The sequence below is a fragment of the Pseudophryne corroboree genome, chromosome 5 (genome assembly GCF_028390025.1).
Source record: "Pseudophryne corroboree isolate aPseCor3 chromosome 5, aPseCor3.hap2, whole genome shotgun sequence".
NCBI lineage: Eukaryota > Metazoa > Chordata > Amphibia > Anura > Myobatrachidae > Pseudophryne > Pseudophryne corroboree.
Genome location: NC_086448.1, coordinates 693,464,032 through 693,489,609, shown reverse-complemented (window position 1 = coordinate 693,489,609; position 25,578 = coordinate 693,464,032). Strand labels below are relative to the sequence as shown.

The 25,578-nt window shown below is 45.3% G+C and overlaps 1 protein-coding gene and 1 pseudogene across 7 annotated transcripts in view; one reads left to right on the top strand and one right to left on the bottom strand.

The window, feature by feature from the left end:
- The window catches only part of ADHFE1 (alcohol dehydrogenase iron containing 1), a 203,361-nt gene that overhangs the window by 30,888 nt on the left and 146,895 nt on the right, over nt 1–25,578 (bottom strand). For 6 of the 7 annotated variants that reach the window (XM_063923831.1, XM_063923836.1, XM_063923837.1 and 3 more), the window contains 4 exons: nt 24,419–24,517; nt 15,852–15,930; nt 5,989–6,085; nt 508–665 (listed from right to left, as the gene is read on the bottom strand). In XM_063923831.1, coding sequence (XP_063779901.1) covers nt 508–665; nt 5,989–6,085; nt 15,852–15,930; nt 24,419–24,517 — 433 coding nt within the window. The remainder of the gene's footprint in view (nt 1–507; nt 666–5,988; nt 6,086–15,851; nt 15,931–24,418; nt 24,518–25,578) is intronic. The other variant, XM_063923832.1, reaches the window with a different exon arrangement.
- Nucleotides 22,194–22,312, top strand: LOC134930243 (5S ribosomal RNA; annotated as a pseudogene).

Here is a 25,578-nt window from a genome sequence, read left to right as displayed (position 1 = left end):
TGTGTGTGACTGCGGCTGTATCTGCATACGAAATGCTACGTTACAGTTACTTCATTTGTAGTTGAAAATGCGCCCTTGCACAAATGTACCATGGTAAATGATCAGGCTGCTGTGGCACTTCATGAAAGTGGAATGACGGCAGGGGGGCTACGCTCACCACAGGTTCTATTCTCCCTCTATGGGTGTCATGGACACCCACAGAGGGGGATTCACCTACCTCGCCGGTTTACCGGTGGCGGTATGGTAACCCAGTCGGGATCCCAGCCCCTTTTTCAATATGTCTCCATAACTGTGTGTACCATGGCCTTAAGCACTACGAGAGGAGCATTTTTAGCCTGGCCTTTGCTTTCTAAATAATGAGCATCATCTTTTAATAATGCGGGCTCATGTCATATTTTACATACATTCTGCAATTACCACCTTCCCAGAGAGTTACCACAGTGATGAAGAAAAGATCACAGAGGAAAATGTGTTATATTTTTACAGAAATATTTTTGGATATCTTACCTGAGGTAAAGTTCCTTTCACTAAAGCAGGAATATCTGCTGTATTATACCCCACAGCTGCCAGGCCATCGTCAACATTCAGGTCAAATAGCAATTTCCGTAATGTGTCTGCCAAGATAAGCCCAGCGTCTTTGATTTTGGCAGTCCGGATGTCAGCCCCTAAGTAAAGACATAAAGCTTTAACTGTAGGCTACAGAGATGAGGAGGAAGCTTGGTATGAATTTAAGTGAATGCCATAGCAGCCTGCATTTATATTACATTCATAACAGTAAAGTTATACGTGATAGAGACCTCACAAACACCAGATATTATTAAATTGCGCAAAGAGTTCTTTAAAAAAAAAAGAGTGAGGCAAAAAGTAACAGCAGAGATGACGGGGGTAATTCCAAGTTGATCGCAGCAGGAATTTTTTTTAGCAGTTGTGCAAAACCATGTGCACTTCAGGGGAGGCAGATTTAACATGTGCAAAGAGAGTTAGATTTGGGTGTGGTGTGTTCAATCTGCAGTCTAAATTGCAGTGTAAAAATAAAGCAGCCAGTATTCACCCTGCACAGAAACAAAATAACCCACCCAAATCTAACTCTCTCTGCACATGTTATATCTGCCTCCCCTGCAGTGCACATGGTTTTGCCCAACTGCTAAAAGATTTCCTGCTGCGATCAACTTGGAATTACCCCCGATGTTCTGTATTTCACTCCATTACAGATTTTTTTTCCATAGTTTTAAAAGAAATGTATTGATCTATGCTGACATCTAGTGGGTAATGTCAGGTATGACTACAGCAAGCCACTAATCTCGTAATACTTACTGTATGAGCAATTTGGAGAGCAAGATAGTCATTAGCAGGGCACAAAATATCTGATACGCAGTTGAAAATCACATTAGGTCCCACCATGCGGCTTCATTTTTGCAAGCACACAAAGGGGTCTCTTTACTATGCCTTGGATGGAGATAAAGTACCAGCCAATCCGCTCCTAACTGCCATGTCACAGGCTGGGTTTAAAAATGACAGTTAGGAGCTAGTTGGCTGGTACTTTATCACCGTCGACTTTATCTCCATCTAAGTCTTCGTAAATAGACCCCTTAGATTTCTATTTATACGCATAGGTTTGCAGAGCAAAATTCCGACATTGCGCAGATGGGAAATGTTGGGTGGAATGAGGGTGTTTCTTGCACATTATAGAGTAGATAATATAACTCCCACATAGTTATGCAGAGCAGAAACGATGTTTGCTTTTGTGGCTCATGATTGTTGAAATTAGGTAAAGCAGGTCCCACTCGGTTGCACATAAGATATCCAATTTTGCACTAGTTCGCAACTGTCGGACATTGGGTGCTATACTTACGTTGGTAAATATTTGCATGGTCATGTAGCATTCTGCTGGAGAAGCGTTAAAGTTACATCTAATTTAATGTCAGCACTAAAGTGGACTTTGATTTTTGGACATTTACAGTTCGGTAGAGCACTCCCCTACACACGACTACTGGAGGCATACTTCTACTTAGTACACTGAAAGACGACGTTCCCATACATGTGTACTGGGCAGGGCAATTTGTTGGGTCAGTGCAACTGGTAACGAAGGTGCGCTGCATCTGCATACCTCCCAACATGACCCTTTCCAGAAGGGACAAATTGCTCTGTTCCTGGACTTCCCTCTTAATTTGTTATTGCCATCACCTGTGTTGTACTAGTTAATGGATAAGAAAGGTGTTTCACCACAGGTGATGGCAATCATAGATTAAGAGGGAATTCCAGGAACAGAGCATTTTGTCCCTCCTGGAAAGGGCATGTTGGGAGGTATGCATCTGTGAACAGTGGATAATAAGGAAAGTGCTCGTGCGCAATATAGCAGCTGGAAGGAATACACTTTCCTGAAGGATCCCTCACCCTTCACCAAAGGTGCAACAATACAAGAAATAATGGAAAGCGTAACTTATCCTGCGCTTGTCTTTGTTTCAGAATGGCAACACTCAGACTCCCATATACCCATATAGTATGAATACTGTTTACTATTTCTATTAGATGACATCACCGGATGTGACGTCGCGTTACCAGCCGATTTTAAACTATAATTGATCTTGTGGAAGCTATAACAGTATCATTTAACAAACTGATTGAGAGACTCTGAACAATCCACTCATGTGTCTAAACTCCTCAGATGAGCTGTGAGAGACAACGGACGCTGCCGCGACCCGGAAGTATCAGGGAAGTCCGATCGCCACCATGGTAACGGGCAGACGCCGGACGTAGACACGTGACTGAGGTCCATAGACTGCATGAGGACGTCACCACCCGCAAGGGACCACGGGACTTGTTAGAATCCAGCTGTATAGGGTCCAGCTGAGGGGGTGACATTCCTATTGACTGGTTGAAAGTTTAAATTTCAGTACGGGAGCAGCATTGTACTTATCAACACACCTTGAAAAAGACCCCTGTTTGGGGTAGAAACGCGTCGGTGAATGCACAGCACCACGGGACACTGCACTGGAGATTTTTGCCATCCTGTTCCAGCTAAGTGTGGAGATAGAGGATTACCGGGATCCTCTTTAATAAAAACCCGCAAGCTGGATAAGAACTGTTTTTACAGTTCTGAACGATTTGGTGATTATCCATCTGTCTTTCCCATTGGAGACTGTGCAATATATTATGCTGCTATAATCATTTTACCAACCTATTAATTTTATATTTATTGTTTATGAATTTATATGTATTAAATTGTGCTTCACTATATTTATATGCTCAAAAAAAAAAAACATATACTGAGTATATGGGAGTCTGAGTGTTGCCATTCTGAAACAAGGACAAGCGCAGGATAAGTTACGCTTTCCATTATTTCTTGTAGGTATGCATCTGTGTCTGTTTTATAGGATGTATCTGTTTTATAATATAAGTAAAAGTTGGTAGTTAGAAGCAGGAAATCTGTGGCTCTTTGGTTTATATCAACAGCCCAGCTACGGGTTATTTGTACTATTGACATACCCACACTGTGTTTTGTCTGTTTGGCATATGTGTCTACGAGCTGGATCAGTGAGCCATTGGACACACTCTCGTGTGGTCAAATTGCACTGGTCCATTTGTTTATCAGGTACACTAAATGATCATAGGCTCCTGCGGGTCCAACAGTCTTAGAATTCTTTTTTGAGGGCACACAACACAATGGCGTATCTCCCAAACATCACAGTTTTAGCAGTACAGACCAGATTTGAAGGATCTCTCCCCCTGTCACAATTGGGAATGCATTGAACTCATCTGCTCGCCAGTAGTTAGGTGCCTCCCATTCATTGCTGCTTACATAGCAGAGCAGTGGTGAATGAGAGCTGCACACAAATGCCACTGGGAGGAACACGAGCAGGAAGGTAGGGGTGGGGTGGGGGGGGGGGGGGGGGGAGGTGTGCAGCCAAGTACTTTGCCCCCATGGAAGTGGTCACATCCACACCGTGGCACAGACCCCTCCTTGTCCCGACCCGGGGTCCCCCAACGTTGTGAGGTATGCCGTGGTTAGTTTATTTACTAAGGGGCCAATCCAATTTCATGCGATCTTACATTGTATGATACAGCAAGAGGTACAGGTGATGTATTTGTGTATTTTCCTATGAGTGTTCCTATCACAGTAATACACTGTTTCGTTTTACTGTTTACTGGATGTAAGACTGCCTTAGTTACTTGTCTGTGGGTTATGTACGTATATGTAATGGTCATAGGGCTTCATTACCATATATATAGGACATGTAGGCTTTCCAATGTTGGGCGATGCTATGCATTATAATAGTGGGGCCAGGAGCAACCAGGTAGTTAGGGCATGTACTAAGGATAAGCCATTGAGTGCTTCTGCAGGGTGCTGTTCCAGGCACCACACAAGCTGGAGAAGGGTTTCATAGAGGAAACAATCCCTAGGGTTACCACCTCTCCCGGATTCTGCAGGATTTGGTGGCAATCCTTCAGGAGGCTTTTCCCCTCACCCGATTCCAGGATTTTCCCGGAATAAGAGGACCTGGGAGCGGAGGCGGGTCTGGGAGCGGAATAAGGGGACCTGGGAGCGGAGGCAGGTCTGTGTCAGTCACAGCTGTCCCGTCCCCTATGTGCGCAGACGGCCATGAATGGCTTCATTTCGCTGCTCCCATGGAGTTGGATTATGGAAGGTTAGACCATTTGTGTTGGTGTAGTGGGATAAATTGTGTGTGTTCTGGATTTGTTGTCTGTGCTCTCATGTGTGCGGGAGGTATTCTAAATTGGGTTATTTGTGAGCTAAGTAGAATATTTATATGTACTCACCTAGGCTAGTGCGGCACTAGTAGTACCCAGTGTCGCTCAGCACGGCAGTCAGACAGTGTCAGCCTTGCACTGTCTGTCTGCCGTGCTGAGCGACACTGGGCACTACTAGTGCCGCACCAGCCTAGGTGACGACATTTAAAGAGTAACTGTAATGTAATTAATAATTGCATCGAAAAAGTTATTTCTGAAGGAAGTCACTAACATGACAGGTACTGACAGCCAGGGCAAGAGGTGCCCCCTGGCAGGGCAATACGGAGAGCGACGGCTACAGTGTCGGGGGAAGGGCGGGGGGGGGGGGTTCGACAGGAATTGATGATGCATGACAATCCTCTGTGGCTCAGGGTGGGTAGCAGCACTGGTCATACGTCCCTCCCTATGGCTCTGTGTAATAGAATCAGCACCTGTGATCAATACTGGCTTATGACACATCCACAATTAGTTGTTAGATCGACCCAATGAGACATCAGCACAGTTTCTGGTATTCTGAAGAAGTCCATTGGCCTCTTTCAGATTTAGGCGCAAAGCAAGCAAAAGGGTGCCAAACTGTATCGGACAAACCATGTTGCGATGCAAGGGGTGCAAAGGCAATCATTTTGTTTTGCATGTAGCACAAAAACACTTGGCAGCCTTATGTTACACTGAAGATTTAGGCTAAAGCTAGAATGTGCCCCCCCTCTAATTCTGGCCACACACAGTGGTGTCACAGCAGCCCTGGGTGTACGGGGGAAGACACCAAAATGGCGACTCCTCCTCAGTGACAGGAGTCAGTGCTGCACTGTAACATGATGTGTAGCACTAGGCTCCTGTCACAGTGTATGAGCAGGCACGGTAGATAGTAGTTCTTGGGGGGCAGCTCGGCATCTCCGGGACCCCTGGACTGATGGAAACGGGGGTCGACCACCGAGGCTACGCTCCTTCACATGAGTCCACACCTCTTCCCAAGAGGCCACATCCCATCTCGTAATGCCACACCGCCTTTTTAGCCGGCTCCGGGTGTCACCAAGCATAGTGACCCCCCTGGCTACACATTTTAAAAGTTGTTCTTAAAATGAAACTACTAGATCAATTTACGCTTTGTAGAAAAAAAAGGGAGATACACGCACGCATGCACTATATAAATACACACAATGAATCTTTTATAGTCACAATTATCACAACAAACCATCAAACATTACAGACGTACAAACTGTATACAAGTGGAAGTCTTACCAAGTATCTCTGCTGCCTCCAGGTGCCGCTCCGGACACATGGCTGAGGTAAAGGAGAATACAGCCGGGGATGTGAGCACAACTGAAAGTCCATGAGGCTGGTAAAAGGCAATTAGAATTGGGCATTTAACATCTAGAATAAACATTTGACGTTAGTTTCAGCACATGCACTGAAAGTGCAGGGGGCACAAAATCCATCTAAAACAGGTGTCCCATCTCTGCCTTTGACATGCACAGACGTCAGGCCTGCCATGCAATGTACAGAGCAATCCGGCTGTGTGAATGGAGCTAAATGTGGGCTCTCATATCCTCCATGAAGCTGAGTACCTGGGCAGTCTGCATTTGCTTCCTGTGGAACATGTGCAGGCTGCTGATACGAGTAATTGCAAGAAGCGTCCACTTTTGAATTCATGCCTGACTGAGACTCTGGCCCCCAATGAGCAATGCACCAAAGCTTCCTACCTGAGCCTGCTCAGCCCCAGAAAGCCAACCCGTGCACTCTTTAGTATATTGCTTACGCAAATTACAGGTCGAGTCTCCCATACCCAAAATGCTTAGGACCAGGTGTATTTTGGATGTCGGATTTTTCCATATGTTATACTGTTTGCATACCATAATGAGAGACCTTGGGGATGGCGCGCAAGTCTAAAGGTGTGTACATACGGTGCGATATGCACTTAACTTTCCTTACGAATTTGACTATATAGTCAAAATTGTAAGGAAAGTTACTGCATATTGCACCGTGTGTACACACCTTGCGATGCCGATGCGTGGCCCCATGGTATCGCAAACAAAAATAGACTGTGCAGGCAGCCCAACATTGACTATATCGGCGGGGCCGGAGCAAATAGTCAATATCGGGCTAAAGCCGCATTGCGCCGTATGTACACGGCTATACACCTTACACAAACAGAATGAAGGGCATTTTATCATAGTTTTTATTTTATTTTTACATTTTGAGTATTAAACCATCATAAAACAAACGTTTATCTCTCTCCAAGATTCAATACATCTCCCCAAGGGTCCTCAACACTAATCAACACTGCAGAGTATGTATTAATTAGCTTACAGCAATCTCACACAGATGCCTAACTACAATAGGCATTCTGTTATCCTTATTATTGGATAAATGCTATTGGAGGTTGGATACATCAGCATGTATAGAGATTGAAGGTGTCTTCTGACAGAGGATTCTCTAAGCACAGAGACACTAAGTAAGTGCATAAGGAATTGAGGGAAGAACTAGGAGCCAAATATTTTGCAGTTTTAGAAATCAAGCCAGAAGGTCCAAAGCGATCAGGATCAGTGATAGAAGCAGAAGGCCTATTAATAAGTATAATCTCAGTGAAGGGAATATCACACAACACAATATGTATCTACAGATGTGTCCTCATACACTAATCCTTTATGTACCATATGACGTATTCCCACGCTGTGCACTTTATCTAAATTTTGCTACTTTTGTCACAATTGTGCATCTTACTTTGCTTATAGTGTACTATGCCTTTAGGATGAATATTTTTGTAGCAAAGGAAAAATAATGTTGCAGAGTATGAGGATGCACGATACAGGTCACTAGTATCAGACCTGTCTTTTACCGCTATTTACCCTAGATTGTGTACTCTCTCCTCAATTCTGCTACTTTTTCCTCAGTTTTGTGTCTGTTTGCTTATAGTGGGTAGTTCAGATGTGCACAGAGTTGCATTGTGTGAATCAAAATCCTGAATATCGGTAATTTGTGCATTTGCACGGCCCTGTTCTACACGTGCGTGAATGGGTCCGGCAACAACGGACGGACTACGGCATCAGAATGCCAGTGATTGACAGTCTACTGTTGTTTGGGGGCGGCGACAACCGCTGTTTCTCCAAATAAAGCGTGTCACCGCCGTTATGGAGGAAGGAAGAGGCCAGGATCTCTGTCAGAGGACTTAGATTTCCTGGCCTATAGGCAGCAGCTATGGTGGCTGGCTTGTGCGACCCTATGGGTCACACAACCAGACGATGGTGTCGCAGATGATCGGACACTACGTCTAAGGACGCAGCTTGGATCAGTAATACAGCAGGAGGCGTGACACCGGCTGCTGCCTTACCATATTAGTGCAATCGCTGCTGCTGCCATCTAAACTGCAGCGATAGCAACTCCAACCACATCTGAATGAGGGCCATAGTGTACTAGGCACTTAGGAGTAGTCTTTCATCACAACTAAATAAAAAATAGGATTTTGGTACTTACCAGGTAAATCCTTTACTTTGAATCCATAGGGAGCACTGGAGTACTCTTGGGATATGGACGGCTTCCGCAGGAAACAGGGCACTGAATATTTAAATTTAGAACTCTCCACCCCTCCATATCCCAGAGTACCTCAGTGTTTTTTACTGAGCCGAACCGGAGCTATAGAGGTTGACAATGGAGAATTACATATAACATAACGGACAACAATAAAGTTGACACATAACGTTACTGACAACTAAACAGTTGACACCATAACCGATAGAACTTTATCATTTGAACCAGTCGGTGAAAGTGTGTTACCAGAAGATCCCCTGAGCTTACCACAAACCAGGTAAAACTGCTCTGGGTGGGCGTCCAGTGCCCCCTATGGATTCAAAGAAAAGGATTTACCTGGTAAGTACCAAAATCCTATTTTCTTTTTCATCCACTAGGGGTCACTGGAGTACTCTTGGGACGTACCAAAGTTTCCCTTGTGGGCGGGAGAGCTGTTTGGCACCTGTAACACTATGCGGCCAAAGCTAGATGCTGATGCCGCAAACGTATCAAACTTGTAACATCGCACAAACGTGTGCACTGATGACCATGTACCCGCACGGCAAAGCTGCGTCGTAGAAGCTCTACGACCAGATGCCCATGAAGCTCCCACAGAACATGTGGAATGAGCTGTTACTGATGTAGGCAGCTGTAACCTAGCATGAAGGTAAGCCTGACGTATAGTCAGTTTTATCCATCTGGATAAGGTCTGCTTAGAAGCTGGCCAACCTATCTTGGCAGCATCATAGATAACAAACAACGTATCCATTTTACGAACTGTAGACGTTCAGGATACATAAACGCGTAATGCGCGTACCACATCCAGAGTTCCAGAATGTCAGGTTAACACAGGAACTACTATTGGTTGATTGATGTGAAAAGATGACACTACCTTTGGTAAGAAAGCGGGATTTGTCCGAAGTTCCGCTCTGTCTTCATGAAACACCAAATACGGTGGCTTGCATGACAAGGCACCCAAATCTGAAGCACGCCTTGCCGAAGCTAAGGCTAGGAGAAAAATTATTTTCCAAGTAATATCCACTTTGAAAATGTGAAGACTGTAATAAATCTAAAACCAGATTCAAGTCCCATGGCGCTGTAGGTGGAATGAATGGAGGCTGTACTCTGAGGACACCTTGCAGAAAAGTGTGTACCGACGGCAATAGAGCCAATCGTCTTTGAAAATAAATTGACAACGCAGATACCTGCACATTTAGTGTAGATAAACGCAGTCCTCCATCTAACCCCGTCTGTAGAAATAACAAAAGACGGGATAACTTGAAAGATGATGTCGGAAACTTCCGAGCATCACACCAACCTATATAGGCACGCCAAATTCTGTAATAATGAGCTGCCGTAACTGGCTTCCTAGCTCGTAACATGGTTGGTGTAACCGATTCTGGAATGCCCTCTCTCCTTAAGAGTGCGTTCTCAATAGCCACCCTGTCAAACGCAGCCGCGCTAAATCGGGGTAAAGGAACGGACCCTGTTGTAACAAGTCCGGACGTAGTGGGAGTGGCCAAGGATCGTGTGCGAGTAGTCCGCGGAGACCCGAGAACCACGCTCTCCGAGGCCAATGAGGCGCCACTAGTATGACTGTGACAGACTCTCTTTTGATCCGTTTTAGCACCAGAGGGAGCAGCGGAAACGGTGGAAACAGATACACTAGGCTTTACGGCCAAGCGATTGTGAGAGCATCCACCGCCCCTGCCTTTGGATCTCTCGTTCTGGACACCTACTGGTGCGTTTGGTGATTGTGGCGAGACGCCATCAGGTCCACTTGAGGGTAACCCCACCTCTGGACCAACATGTGAAACATTTCTGGATTTAATGCCCATTCTCCTGGATGAAAATCCCGACGGCTGAGATAATCCGCCTTCCAGTTGTCCACTCCCGGAATGAACACTGCCGACAATATCACCTGGTGGTATTCTGCCCAACTGAGGATTCGAGCTACATCCCGCATTGCCATGCGGCTTCTCGTTCCTCATTGCTTGTTGATGTATGCGGCTGCTGTCGCGTTGTCTGACTGCACCTGGACAGTCTGAGACCGAAGCAAGTGTACTGCTTGTCGTAGCGCATTGTAAATTGCGCGGAATTCCAGGACATTTATAGACAGCAATCGTTCGTGATCCGCCCAGAGACCTTGGAGCTGACAATTTCGAACTACAGCTCCCCAACCTCTGAGACTTGCGTCCGTCGTTAGAATTATCCAATTCCAGCCGCCGCCTGCGGTTAAATTGTGTACCTTGAGCCACCAGAGTAGAGACCCCCTTGCCCTTGGCGACAACCTTACCCTGTGGTGAATCTGCAGATGCGAGCCCGACCACTGTGCGAGCACATCCAGTTGAAATGGACGTGAGTGAAATCTTCCGAACTGAAGCGCTTCGAAAGCCGCCATCATTGTTCCTAAGAGGCGAATACACAAATGTACCGAGACTGTGCGTGGCTTGAGCACTAATTGTACCAGATGGCGAATAATCTGTACTTTCTGTTGTGGTAGGTAAATTCTTTGATTTACCGTATCGAGAATCATACCTAGGAATTGAAGTCGTTGAGACGGAATTAGATGTGATTTCTTGAAGTTGACAATCCAACCGTGGTGAACCAGTACATTGTACGTTAGCAGCGCATGTTGGAGGAGCATCTGTTGAGACTGAGCTTTTATGAGCAGATCGTCTAAGTACGGAACGATTGTCACTCCCAGGGATCTGAGATGAGCTATCATCACAGACATCACTTTGGTGAATACTCGAGGCGCTGACGAGAGGCCAAACGGTAGAGCCTGAAACTGGTAATGGTTGTGGCGTATTGCAAAACGCAAGAACCTCTGATGAGGTGACCAAATCGGAATGTGTAAGTACGCATCCTTGAGATCTAGCGCAATCATGCGTTCTTGTGGCTCTAAATCTGCAATTACTGACCGCAGAGATTCCATCTTTAATCTGTAGTAAGTGACTTACTGATTGAGACCCTTTAAGTTCAATATTGGCCTGACGGAGCCATCCGGCTTCGGTACCACAAACAGACTGGAATAATAACCCTCACCTTGTTGGTGTACAAGGCCTGGAATTAAAACTGCTGAATCCAGCAGAGACTGAATGGCAATTTGCCGAACCGCCTTCTTGTCATCCGACAGAGGCAGTCCTGTCTTGAAAAAGCGCAGTGGCGGGAGACAGCTTTCTTTTAACACTAAATTGCGGATCCATCCATCGGTGGATGTCTGGAACCCCGGCAAATGTAACGTCTGAAGGCGCGCTCCCACAAATGGAAATCCGAGATGGCCTGGGAGCCCGTCAAGCCACTGGCTTGTCGGTGACCTTAGCGCCCTGACGTTACTAGGCGTGGCTGTTTCTCTACCACAGCCTTGAAAGGACTGAAGTCTAAAGGATTTGAACGCCGGGCCAGAGTATTTCCGTCTCGGTACCGGTGGAGGCAATGGCAGGAAACTAGACTTCCCCCCATGGCCTGAGAAATTAATTTGTCCAATTTAGGACCAAACAACTTCTGGCCACCGTATTCTTTTGACCTCTGACTCCGCTTGCCAAGAACGCAGCCAGAGTACTTGTCGTGCTGTAACTAGCGACGATGAAAAGCGAGAAGTGAGCTGACAGCCGGCAGCAGAAGCTGTACATAGATACTCAGCAGCTTCTCAGATTTGATTAGCGATAAGTATAACGTGATCGTCATGTAGAGCAGACTTGAGTTCTGTTATCCATACAATTAGCGCCTTAGTGACCCAAATGCCCTTCTATCTTACGTCTGAAGGGTCTTTATAAGGTTTGACACAGACGAATCCACCAATGGCGGATTCTCCAATGTAGATGTCACTGACTATGGAAACGGGTAACTAGACTTAAATCTGTGAGGTATAGAACCGGTTATTCGGTTCTTTCGTGTTTCTACTAACATCTTATTAAGATATTCCTAAATAAGAACCCCATTGGAGATCTCTGTCGTTTAGTATATACGACTTTATTATATGTCAGAGGCTCCTTAGTCTCTGTAAACTTCAGAGACTGACGCACTGGCCTGATGAGATTATCAATGTCTGGGCTGTCAAAAGCTGCTCTATCTGACTGCTGGTCTAATTTGCCCTCCTCATCCTTATTTAGCGCCGTGAGGTCTGGCATAGAATCGTCAGACTGCAACATAGCAGAAACGGGTAAATTATAAGACAAATTAAATTTATCCCTTGGACCCAAAGTGAACTTGGACCTTTGCAAAGGCTGAGACTCCTCCGTTAGTTCTGGCGGTCTCACCCGGGACTCCGATCTTGCCGCTCGTGTCGAGCGGCGGCCAATTCTGATTTCAACCCAGCCATTACATTTGCTTAACATAGGATCTGGGAATGAAACCGGCTTCCGGAGTGGAAACCTACAAAACATACTGTACATGTGGTAGATTCATGTACAGACATTGCAGTAAAACTTCTTTTTAGTCTTTGCTGGTGCCTTACTCATTATGCAGACAGACAACACAATAGACAAAGACAGACACTTGCACGACTCAGTAAAATTGTTACTTAAGGTGTGTAATATATATATATATATATATATATATATATATATATAGCAAGTCTATTCCTGCACTCACATCAGAATGTTATAACAACAGTGGGGTGCGCCTAGTGGAAATCTCCATGCAAATGGTAGACCCACGTTATTTAAACAGAAGTCCAACAAAGTGGAGGTGCACTCTTCCAGTTCAATGATTTCTCACACGTTCATCTTTCACAATAGCTTTATTGCAGTCAAATCAAGGCTTATTTAATCGACGTTTCGATCCTCACTTTGGGATCTTTATCAAGATAAGCTTCCAGTTTATAAGAGTATCAGATATTGATTATCGGACTAATCAATATGACAAGTTCAAACAATGCTGGGTCTGTAGGGTTAACAAGGCCATGCTCAGGCAGAGTTTACTTAAGTTCATTAAAGTTCACTTCTCATGGGGCGACTGAGACAACCACTGTAATCAAAACGAAGTTCAGGTCCTCACCACCTCTGTGGCTGTAGAGGTGGTGAGGACCTGAACTTCGTTTTGATTACAGTGGTTGTCTCAGTCGCCCCATGAGAAGTGAACTTTAATGAACTTAAGTAAACTCTGCCTGAGCATGGCCTTGTTAACCCTACAGACCCAGCATTGTTTGAACTTGTCATATTGATTAGTCCGATAATCAATATCTGATACTCTTATAAACTGGAAGCTTATCTTGATAAAGATCCCAAAGTGAGGATCGAAACGTCGATTAAATAAGCCTTGATTTGACTGCAATAAAGCTATTGTGAAAGATGAACGTGTGAGAAATCATTGAACTGGAAGAGTGCACCTCCACTTTGTTGGACTTCTGTTTATATATATATATATATATATATATATATATGGCCGAAGTGCAGTTCACATGGTCAGCCTATATGAAACCTGAACCAAAATTCCCACTAACACCCCTGCGCCTCCGGTGGAGTAGAGATGTAGGACAGGAACGTTCTGGAATCACAAACAGGAAGAAACCGGAAGCATGGTTAAAATGGCCCCCATGCCATGCTTACAGTCATAATCACAGGTCAGGTTACAATACATGCCTTTATAACCTGTACCTGACTGCAGTTTAATATAGGCTTAATAGTCTATTAATATAACCTATGGATCTATGCATATGAAATCTGGCAGCCTGTCATGCAGCCTATTCTTCCCAAATGCCCTTCTATCTTACGTCTGAAGGGTCTTTATAAGTTTTTCTCCCCTGCAGCAGCGCTGCCTTTGATCAGACTTGTCCCCCCCCTCCCCCTGTGCTCCGTGTAGCGCTGTGTCTCAGCGGGGAGCGGTTGCCGGGAAGCTGACCTTGGTGTCATTGCAGGGAGGCAGGGGACGCTTATGAAGAGAGCGGCCGTGTGAACGAAGTTCGGCTGGCTGGAGCGGCGCGTAGCGGCTTCCGGCGGTGCTAGTGTGAGCGCTGAGCTGCGGCGGTTCTCCCCCTCTTAGCGCTGGAGCAAACTTTGAGGTACGTACAGCGCGGACGGAGCGGCTGGGGCGGGCCGTATTAACGGCGGGTGCGGGCGGCGGTTATAACACGGACCCCACACAGCGGGGCGGCAGCTTGCGCTGACCGCCCGTCCCCCCCAGCATACCTTGTCACCTTGTCTCCTTGTAGGGAGGGCTGCGACGGGGCTTCTTTCTGTAAGCTCCGTCCAGCTCTTGCAGCAGGCAGTGAGCTGCGTGTGGCTGTGAGGGTGATCTTTGTGAGGACCGACACGCCATGCGCTGCCTCCGTGCAGCGGCACTATCCCGGACCCACGTTTTTAGTATAAACTGGGAAGGGATGTGTTTAAGTTGTAATAAAAAAGTAAAAATGAAAAATTAAAATCAAAATCAAAAAATATTCAAAGAAAAGTGTGGGAGCCCCACACAAGCCTTGTTAGTGCAGTGAGCACAGAAAAAACACTGAGGTACTCTGGGATATGGAGGGGTGGAGAGTTCTAAATTTTAATATTCAGTGCCCTGTTTCCTGCGGAAGCCATCCATATCCCAAGAGTACTCCAGTGACCCCTAGTGGATGAAAAAGAAAAGTCCGTGGCACGCTACACAGGGCACTTGGCGCATTTCAGGATAGGTGTATGTGGACACATCTGTAGCTGTAGAGAAAAACAATATTTAATATAAACAATTAGAAACATCTTTATTGTAGAGATGTGCGGGATCGGATTTACTCGGTTCTTAATGCCAGAATTAACGCAAGTTCGGATTTATCCGGATTTTTCTAATTGGCTATCCAAAACATGTGACATCTAAGAGCCAATAAGATACCGTTTTGAGATCTGGGTAAATCCGAGTAAATCCGTGTAAATCCGAACCTGCACATCTCTACTTTACTCCCAAATGATTCCTAGAATGTGGCCAGGGCCGGAGCTTCCACTAGGCAGCTTTAGGCAGCTGCCTAGGGGCGCCGGGACCTGAAGGGGCGGCCTGTTACAGCTGCATGAAAAAGGTAGTGTGGTCCTACATCTCATAGCAGCCGCACTCCCCCTGGCACTCGTATCTACAATAGCCGCGACTGCCAAGCTCCTGTATTGCAGCATCCAGCTCCACCTGGCACAGGCAGTAACTTTGACAACTCCTGGAGTCCTGGCTGGGGGTGACATGGAGCACTGCTCTTCATTCCAGGCTTTTTCACAGACTACTCAGTCCCAACTCTGCATCGCAGCCTGCAGGTAAGGTGGCTGCACAGCGCACTCTCTGCATTTAATAATAAATGAGGGGGAGAGCAGCAGTCTGGGGAAGGCGGGGGGGGGGGGGGGGCGGAGAGGTGTAGCTGGCATGCACACAGATGGTGGAGGGGATAGAACAGAAGACATTTAAAAAAGTGGTGGGGGGGGGGGGGGGGGGCAGCTGGAGCCCACACAGGCTGGGGAGATGGGGAGAAGGGAGCAGCCATACAACAGACGGGGTGGGGGAGAGCAACAGTATGCCTTTCTCCTGAAGGGCAGGTAGGGGGAAGGGGCAGTAGGCAGAAGTTTTGCCTAGGGTGCCGAGAGACCTTGCACCGGCCCTGAATGTGGCATAACTGGGCCCTGAAATTACACTGTAGATATATTTACCACTAGTGGGTGGTCCACATTGTAATCTTTTGCTCTGTATTTCTTCACCATTCCTGCAATTGGATAGGACATCCCATGACTAGGAACAAAAGAAAGGCATGCTTCATTATAGTATTATTATTGTCTTATAGAAGAAACTGCGGCATCTTAATTTCGGGGTTTCACCTTTATTATCTCTAGCATAAACCATACTTGCCTACCCTCCCAGAATGGCCGGGAGGCTCCCGAAAATCGGGTGGCCCTCCCGGCCCCCCGGAAAGGTGGGCAAGCCTCTCATTTTCCGTGCTGCCCCTCCACGACCCTCCTCGGCCGCCCGCAGCAGAGAACAAGTGGGTGGTCCGAGGGGGTCCAATGACGCGATTCGCGCTGAATCACATCATCGTAGCTCCGCCCCCGCTATACAGCGCCTCTTTTCTCGGCACTGCACAGCGGGGGGCGGAGCCACAATGACGCGATCCTGATGCCACGCCCCCGGACTGTCCACTACCCTGTTGGCCACGCCCCGGACCGCCCATCCTGCTGCCAGCCACGCCCCCATGCACCTGCAACGCTGCCTCCTCCCGGAGGAGGGGGCAGCAAAGTAGGTAAGTATGGCACAAACCCTGACAATTTACACACCCGAATTTCTGGCCCTGCTCCCTTCTCCAAACCTTGTTGTTATTTAATGAAGCAGCTGAGCTCTGTAATAAGCCCTCTGCTCTGACTGCCGACACTGGCTTCTATTTGACGCCGAATACTGTCGTGAACAAGGCTCAGCAGAGCGGAATATAAACTTGTTCTAGAGTTAATGATCACTTCCTCCCTGAGCAAACAGCAGCAACTGATCATTTGCCCTATAGAGCAGCACAACAGTCCAGGAAACTGAGGGGGGAGGGTGTTTGGGTCGATAACATTCTGTGGATGAGGATCTCAATGAAGAATGAAGAGAACGATGAAAAGGAGTTAATGAAGAATAATGATGATAGGGGTTATTGGTGATTGATGATGTAAGGGATTAATGAGGAATGGATGGATGTTTGCCTTTAAAATAAAAAATAAAATCATTTTTGGATGCATACTCTCTTTCAAAATTGTGCTGCACACGCCTTTGATAAACAGCAATAAACATAGTATACAGTAAACAACTAACAGTAAAATAGTATATAGCATATGCATGAGTGAATTGATGTTAGTAGGGTATTATTCTATTAAGAAGACAATTTTATTTTTACATTATCAGGAGGACAATGGTGGTCATTCAGAGTTGATCGCAGCCAGCAACTTTTTGCTGCTGCTGCTGCAATCAATAGTCCACGCCTATGGGGGAGTGTATTTTAGCTTAGCAGGGCTGCGATCGCTTGTGCAGTCCTGCTAAGCTAAACATTTTTCAAGCAAAACTAGACTAGCCCTGGACATACTTACCCTGTGCGATGGATCCAGCGATGATGGGCCCGGCTTTGACGTCACTCCTCCGTCCTCCGTTGTCCTGGACATGCCTGCGTTATACTCACCACTCCCCGAAAACGGCTCCAAACCGTCAGTATCCGCCCATCCATGCCTCCATCCTGTCAATCTTCTTAGCGGTCGCCGCTGCGACCGCTTCCGTCGGTAGCCGCGACGTAACCCGGCAACCCCTGTCGCCGGGCAACGTCGCGCACTGCGCCCGCCGCGCATGCACATTCCGCACCCGTTTGCACCGCAGCGAAAAACCGATGCGTGCGAACGGGTCGGAAGGACCCCCAATATTTCTTTAATCACATTGTGGGGGCATCTAGCGTGCACTATAATAGCAGCCCACAACATTCTTATTCTTCATAATTCAAATAATTTTTGATTATTATTTTTACCTTAATCAAATATTTTATATTTGTGGGAACTAGATATATTCCCCACTCCTTCTCCATCTAATCAGTTGTTATAGTGATGCATACGTACGCACCCATGCAATCCTATGGATCCTAATTGCGGCAAACAACCCACAAATGCCGCAGCTAGCAGCAAGAACAGCAGACACATTTGTATGTTTGATGTTGAGCTTTTGTAAATTGTGACATTGGGGGTAATTCTGAGTTGATCGCAGCAGGATTTTTGTTAGCAGTTGGGCAAAACCATGTGCACTGCAGGGGGGGCAGATATAACATGTGTAGAGGGTGTTAGATTTGGGTGGGTTATTTTGTTTCTGTACAGGGTAAATACTGGCTGCTTTATTTTTACACTGCAATTTAGATTGCAGTTTGAACACACCACACCCAAATCTAACTCTCTCTGCACATGTTATATCAGCCCCCCCTGCAGTGCACATGGTTTTGCCCAACTGCTAACAAAATTCCTGCTGCGATCAACTTGGAATTACCCCCATTATTGGTACTCGGATGTCTGTCATTTGTAGTAGCCCCTATCTCTATTGGATAATTCCTGTAATTTTGAGTTTGTTATATTCTAAGGGGGGTATTCAATTGAAGTCGGAAACTGCCGTCTTGTCGAAAAGACGTCAGTTTCTGTCTGTCGGAAGGGGTTCTGACCTATTCAATCCTTTCCAACAAGTCGGCAATCCAGACTTGTCGGAAAGCATGTGGATCGGCGGATTAGCCGCGGATCCACGTGTTTTGTCAGATTCCGCTGCCAAATCCGACGGGTTTTGGCCCCCTGGTTCCGACAATGTCAATCCAACTTTAAAAAAAGTTGGATTGGCATTGTCAAGGAGAAAAGTATGACTCTTGTTTGGGCGCACTCTTATTTCAGTCTCTAAGTGTTAATTGATAAGTGATGTGCCTAACAGTTAATAGTGTAGTCTTTATTTCTGCTCTTTAAAATACAGGGGAACTCAGCAAGACACTTAAAACATAAGTAACTATTGATATGCCAAATGGGAGATATGTCTTCCAAAATTGTGAAATGTTCAGATCTTAATTATGCGTGGATAAATGCATATCGGAAGATAGCTACGTACTATGCTGCTTCCGTCTGCCAAAGATCTGTACAAACTGTGTTTGTATTAATGCACCCTGAGTTGGGTTAAATTCGTGAGTGGGAGAGCCCACACACTAATTGGCAATTCTAATAATCAACCACTATCATGGATAAGTTGTGACGAATGAAGGTTCAAAAGGTAGTAGAATTGAGTATAAGTGGTGATACTGCTGTTGGTGTTGTTTCTATAGGGAAGGGAATCTTCCTACTTCACTGGGTATTCCCTAGTAGTCGCCCGTCTAGGTCCTGACCCAGCCCACCTCCGTTTAGCTTCCAAGATCGGACGAGATTGGGCGTGAACGCAGGGGTATGGTCGTAGGAAGGTTTGACCCTATACCACCAATGAGAGTGCACCGAAATGGAAGGATTGAATCCTCCTCAGAAAAGTAATAATGATAAGACTGCGTGGGGAAGGGGGATAGCAGCAGTTAGGTAGGTGTGAATCTGCTGTCCACGTTAGACTGAAGAGACGTATCTCCTGAGGAAGCACGCTCCCCAGAATCGTGGATGAGAGTTCACAGAAGGAAGAAAAGTAGGAAGAAAAGCAAAGCAAGAAGATAATTGCAGGATGGTGGAGATGTTGAAATGGACAATTGAATTATATTACAGTGGATCCCTTAAAACTTTACATGTCACTTGTGATCGTGGCAGAGAATTATTCTGTCAAAACAATTATTGCTTTTTTTAGCAAGAACTAATGTGTGAGGCAAATAGATTATCCCCTATGTAATAATCACTTAGGTGACATGCCCTTAGAAAACAAGAACATAATACACACAGTTTGAAAATGCCTGAGGCAGACTAATTGCGAGATCGCACACCACCTGTCCCTGTTTCATGAGATGTGAGGAAATAATATTTCACAATGTACTTAAACAAAGTAGATATGCTATGCTCATTCACTGGGAATACCAGCAATATAAATAGCAAGAATATTTTCTGAAAAACACAATATTTTGCTAGTGCATCAGGGCTTAATGAAAAACAGCAGATGAGTGTTGGGTGTCACCCCTTCAAACGGTAGGCAGACGGGGTTCCCGCAGAAAATGCTGAGCCACAAATTGCCCGCCCCTATCACAAAGTTGTATCACAGTGTGCCCACGTGAGAGGGTACACACATATGCAATACAGCCCAGCTGGAAGTACCAGCAATATTGGTGACAAAGATTCTTTCAAAGGTACAAAAATATTCTGCTAAAGCATAAAATCTGAATCAATGAGACATTAAATATCATCCATTCAAATGTCAGGCAGGCAGGTGCCCACAGGTAATTCACAATGTATTTGAACAAGGAATTAGGTAGATATGCTATGCTCATTAACTGGGAATACCAGCAATATAAATAGCAGGGATAATTTCTGAAACACACAATATTTTGCTAGAGCATTAGACTTAATACAATAACGCAAATAAGTGTTAAGTGTCACCCCTTCAATCGGTAGGCAGACGGGGTGCCCGCAGAAAATGCGGAGCCACAAATTACCCGCCCCTATCACAAAGTTGTATCACAATGTACCCACATATGAGAGTACACACATATGTAATCAGCCTAGCTGGAAATACCAGCAATATTGGTGACACATATTCTATCAAAGGTACAGAAATATTCTGCTAAAGCATGAAATCTGAATCAATAAGGCATTAAATATCACCCATTCAAATGTCAGACAGGCAGGTGCCCATGAGGAAAACGCATTTCACCCGCTTGTTCACTTCCATTCTGAGCAGCTCATACGTGTCAAGTGCCTGAGTATTTAAAGACCCCTATAATTGCTGTCGGCCAATGACTGACCCTGGGGGCGGGGTTGTAGTAAATATAGTAGTGAAATGTAGTAATATAATTCAATTGTCCATTTCAACATCTCCACCATCCTGCAATTATCTTCTTGCTTTGCTTCTCTTCCTTCTGTGAACTCTCATCCACGATTCTGGGGAGCGTGCCCCCTCAGGAGATACGTCTCTTCAGTCTAACGTGGACAGCAGATTCACACCTACCTAACTGCTGCTATCCAGAGCCGGCCCTAACCAATATGATGCCCTAGGCAAGATTTTGGCTGGTGCCCCCTAGCACCACCGCTGGTTCTGCCTCTGACCTTGCACCTCTTTCCCAGAACCATCACCCCTCACCCATAGCAGTCCTTGTACCCCCTATATTTTAAATAGGAACAGTTCGCACATTTGACGCACAGCCCAAAAAGGGGCATCTTCTTGCTGGGAAGGGGCATGGCCACACAATAGTAACCCCAATTCCAATTACGCCACACAGTACTGCAACTTTATTCACATTTTATCTTGTGATAGTGTCCATAATTCATATTGCATCCCACAGTAGTATCACTTTACCTTATAAACATTACTCCTCACAGTAGAGCCCCTTATTCACATTACATCACACTGAATTGCTCCTTATTCACATTACACCACACCTTATTGCTCTTTATTCACATTAGACGACACAGTAGTGCCCTTTCTATATGCAACGCCACACAGTAGAGCACCTTATACACATAATGCCACACATTAGTAATGCATTTATACACAATTCCACACAGTAATGCCCTTTACACATATGAGACACATTAATGTCCTTATAAACATAATGCACCTTACACATTATGACAACCTTTATTAATGCCCTTTTACACATAATGTCCCTTACACATATGCCACACATTATTAATGCCCTTATACACATAATGACACACATAGTGCCCCTACACATTTGCTGCAAATTATTAGTGCCCCTATACACATAATGACACACATACAGTAGTACCCTGTTACACATATGCTGCACATTATTAATGCCCTTATACACATAATGACACACATAGTGGCCCTTTACACATATGTTGCACATTATTAATGCATTTTTACATGACACACATAATGCCCCTTACACATATTCCGAACACTACTGCACAACCAACCCACTCACATGCACACAGCACTCACACTTCCACTAACACTGTGACCTCTGCCTCTGCTTGGATACAGATGTGTCCTCACAAATCTTGCATCAATGCTAACATCGGGCACTTTTTTAATGAAAATGCATCTTATTTGCATTGTTATGTGGCTAGGATGCACAAGCAGCTTCTGCTGATTAAACTGATATGCAGCATGCCTATATATTGTGTAAGACTGTGGCTGTATCTGCATATGAAATGCTACATACAGAATATAGGCATGCCGCATATCATTTTAATCAGCAGAAGCTGCTGATGCCCCTAGGCATATCAAATGCCCTAGGCAATTGCCTAGTTTGCCTATGCCTATGGCCGGCTCTGCTGCTATCCCCTTCCCCACGCAGTCTTATCATTATTACTTTCTGAGGAGGATTCAATCCTTCCATTTCGGTGCACTCTCATTGGTGGTATAGGGTCAAACCTTCCTACGACCATACCCCTGCGTTCACGCCCAATCTCGTCCGATCTTGGAAGCTAAACGGAGGTGGGCTGGGTCAGTACCTAGACGGGCGACTACTAGGGAATACCCAGTGAAGTAGGAAGATTCCCTTCCCTATAGAAACAACACCAACAGCAGTATCACCACTTATACTCAATTCTACTACCTTTTGAACCTTCATTCGTCACAACTTATCCATGATAGTGGTTGATTATTAGAATTGCCAATTAGTGTGTGGGCTCTCCCACTCACGAATTTAACCCAACTCAGGGTGCATTAATACAAACACAGTTTGTACAGATCTTTGGCAGACGGAAGCAGCATAGTACGTAGCTATCTTCCGATATGCATTTATCCACGCATAATTAAGATCTGAACATTTCACAATTTTGGAAGACATATCTCCCATTTTGCATATCAATGGTTACTTATGTTTTATGTGTCTTGCTGAGTTCCCAAGTATTTTAAAGAGCAGAAATAAAGACTACATTATTAACTGTTAGGCACATCACTTATCAATTAACACTTAGAGACTGAAATAAGAGTGCGCCCAAACAAGAGAGTCATACTTTTCTCCTTGTGCATATACAATTGTTTTTCTTTGACTCTGGGCGCACCGCCATACGGACAGATAGGAATTTCCAAAAATCATTGTCCATTTCTGGCCTCTATATGATTACCAACGTATTTTGAATCTAGGTTGGTGCAGGATCAAAAACCCTCCTTTTCCGTGTAAACAATTGCCAAATCCTGTCGGATTTGCCCGCTCATTGAATACTCAGATGTCGGATCCTTTCTATCGGACAAACACCCATTTTCGGGGGAGTAACCCCAAATATTTAGTATCACACAAATGTATTACTGAGCGACCGCAGTAGATATCGGAGATCCCTCCATTCCAGACTGCAGCTGCCACCCTCCTAATTTTCTGTACGGGTTGCGATGATGTCATATATACCAAGCCCTGGAATGTGAAGCATTCACAAATTTGGCCCCAGCAACCGAAGATGGCATTACCAATTATAGCCAATGGGCTATACATCTCAATTAGCTAGCAGAGGGTTCCTCCGACGTCAGCGGGACCACGCATGTGCAGGAGAGTCGCCACCATGCTGAACACATCGCAGGGACGGGCTCCTTTCAGAACTGCTGCCCCTGCAGGCAGAGCCGGATTAAGGGGGGTGCCCCGGGGGTAAGTAACCCTGGGCCCCCCTGTTTAAAAGGGCCCCCCGACACAGTGGCACAGATCGGATCTCTTATAGATCCGATCTGCTGTGCACTGCTCCACTCCCGTGTCCAGCTCCTCACTGCACGCTGGCAGTACAGCGCCGAAGCTGTAAATCCGTATAGGGCATAACATTTGAAGCAGCAGCAGCCTGTGTGGAGGGAGGAGAAAGGATCCCTGGCAGCAGCGTCAGCGCGTGGAGCCGCCCGGTGCGCGGAGGATGTGTGCTGCTAGTTGGAGCTCTCCTGCTGTGTCCGTGGTCACAGCTCCCTGTCTGCTAGCCAGCCAGAGAGCATAAAGTAAGGTTGGCTATATTGCAACTTAATGAAATTAGAATGTTAGGCATGTATATATATATATATATATATATATATATACTGTATGTGAATATATATATATGTGTGTGTGTGTGTGTGTGTATATATATATATATATATATGTGTATATATGTATATATCTGTGTATATGTATGTAGATATATCTATATATATATATATATGTGTGTGTGTATACACACACACACACACACACACACATATATATATATATATATATATATACACCAGTCAAAGATGGCAGTATGTAATCATATGATTCATCGGCCTGCCTCTTTATTAGGGGCCTGACGGTCTGAAGTGCCCCGGGCCCCCCATAGCCTTAATCCGGCTCTGCCTGCAGGTGTAGATTGTTGCATCCTGCTATAGGATTTGCATACTGCAACGCAGTAGTGGGTGCTAATATCATGTCCAGAGTGCATTGCAAATGTGATTCTTGATAAATAGGCCCCACAGAGAGTTGAATAGTTTTGTCTGTTGGATTCATACTTTCTTCATTATTTTTTCTGAATAAATCACCTTCATACTACTGTCAATTACCATATGACTGACAGATGGGACAAATTCCACATTACATTTTCTTACTACAGGACACACTGAAAATGTATAAAGTACACAATGGACGTACACTGGATGTGCCACGACTCACCAGAGATGTACCCCCGCATTCCCAAAGCCGATTCCTGCAAATGAACTTGCCAAATGCATAGAGAAACGAGCTTCGCGGTCATCTGGATTTCTTACAGATCTGTCAATGGAATCATTGAAAAATGATTTAATTTGTGAACAGCACTGCATCAAACATTTCTGCTCAGTACATACTAAATAATACTAATATATAACAAAAATAATAGGCATGTAAGATAGATAGATATATATATATATATATATATATATATATATATATATAATATTGCAGCTTCTAACTGCCATGTTACAGGCTGTGTTTGAAAAATGACAGTTAGGAGCCGATTGGTTGATACTTTAACACTGTGCAATTTATCACTCACCAAGGCATGATCAATCTGGGCCCTGGGACTTTGCGTCTATCAGAAGAGTTATGGTAGACTTACATTTGTTAACTCTCTTTTTGTGAAGCACATAGGGTCCACAGGGAAACATTGGGGTTTCCACAGGAAAACATTGGGGTTGTAGTGGTGGATCAGGAATCTGGGCACCATACAATTAAAGCCCAAGATGCTCAGCTTCCCTCCCTAATACCCGGCCTCCTCAAGGCACAGACACTTCAGTTTTGTTAACCAGCTCAATGCAGGAAGCAGAAAGGAGAGAAGTAAGATTCAAGATGACAGGAGAAAGGAACCAGACGCCATTGCCACAAAAAATCTAGAGAGGCCAGATGTGTCAGGTGGACCTTTGTTAACTCTCTTTGCAGAAAGAGAGTTAACAAAGGTAAGTCTACCATAACTCTCCTTTTCTGCAGCAAGGTACATAGGGTTTCCACAGGGAAACATCAGGGATGTCGCAAAGCAGTACTTCAAGGGTGGGGACGCGCCTGAGCGGATAAGCGTATCCGGCGTCCAAAGGAAGAATCCTGGGAGGTGAATGTATCTAAGGCATAAAACATAAGAAACGTGTGTACCGAAGACCACGCAGCCACCTTGCACAATTGTTCAGCGGACACCCCATGGCATGCCGCCCAAGAAGGTCCTACAGACCGAGTAGAATGGGCAGAAATTGAAGCTGGCATTGGAAAGTCAGCTCAAGAGTAAACATGTGCAATGACCATTCTAATTCATCTGACTAGCGTCAGCTTATTAGCAGCCCAGCCACGCTTGTGAAATCCAAAAA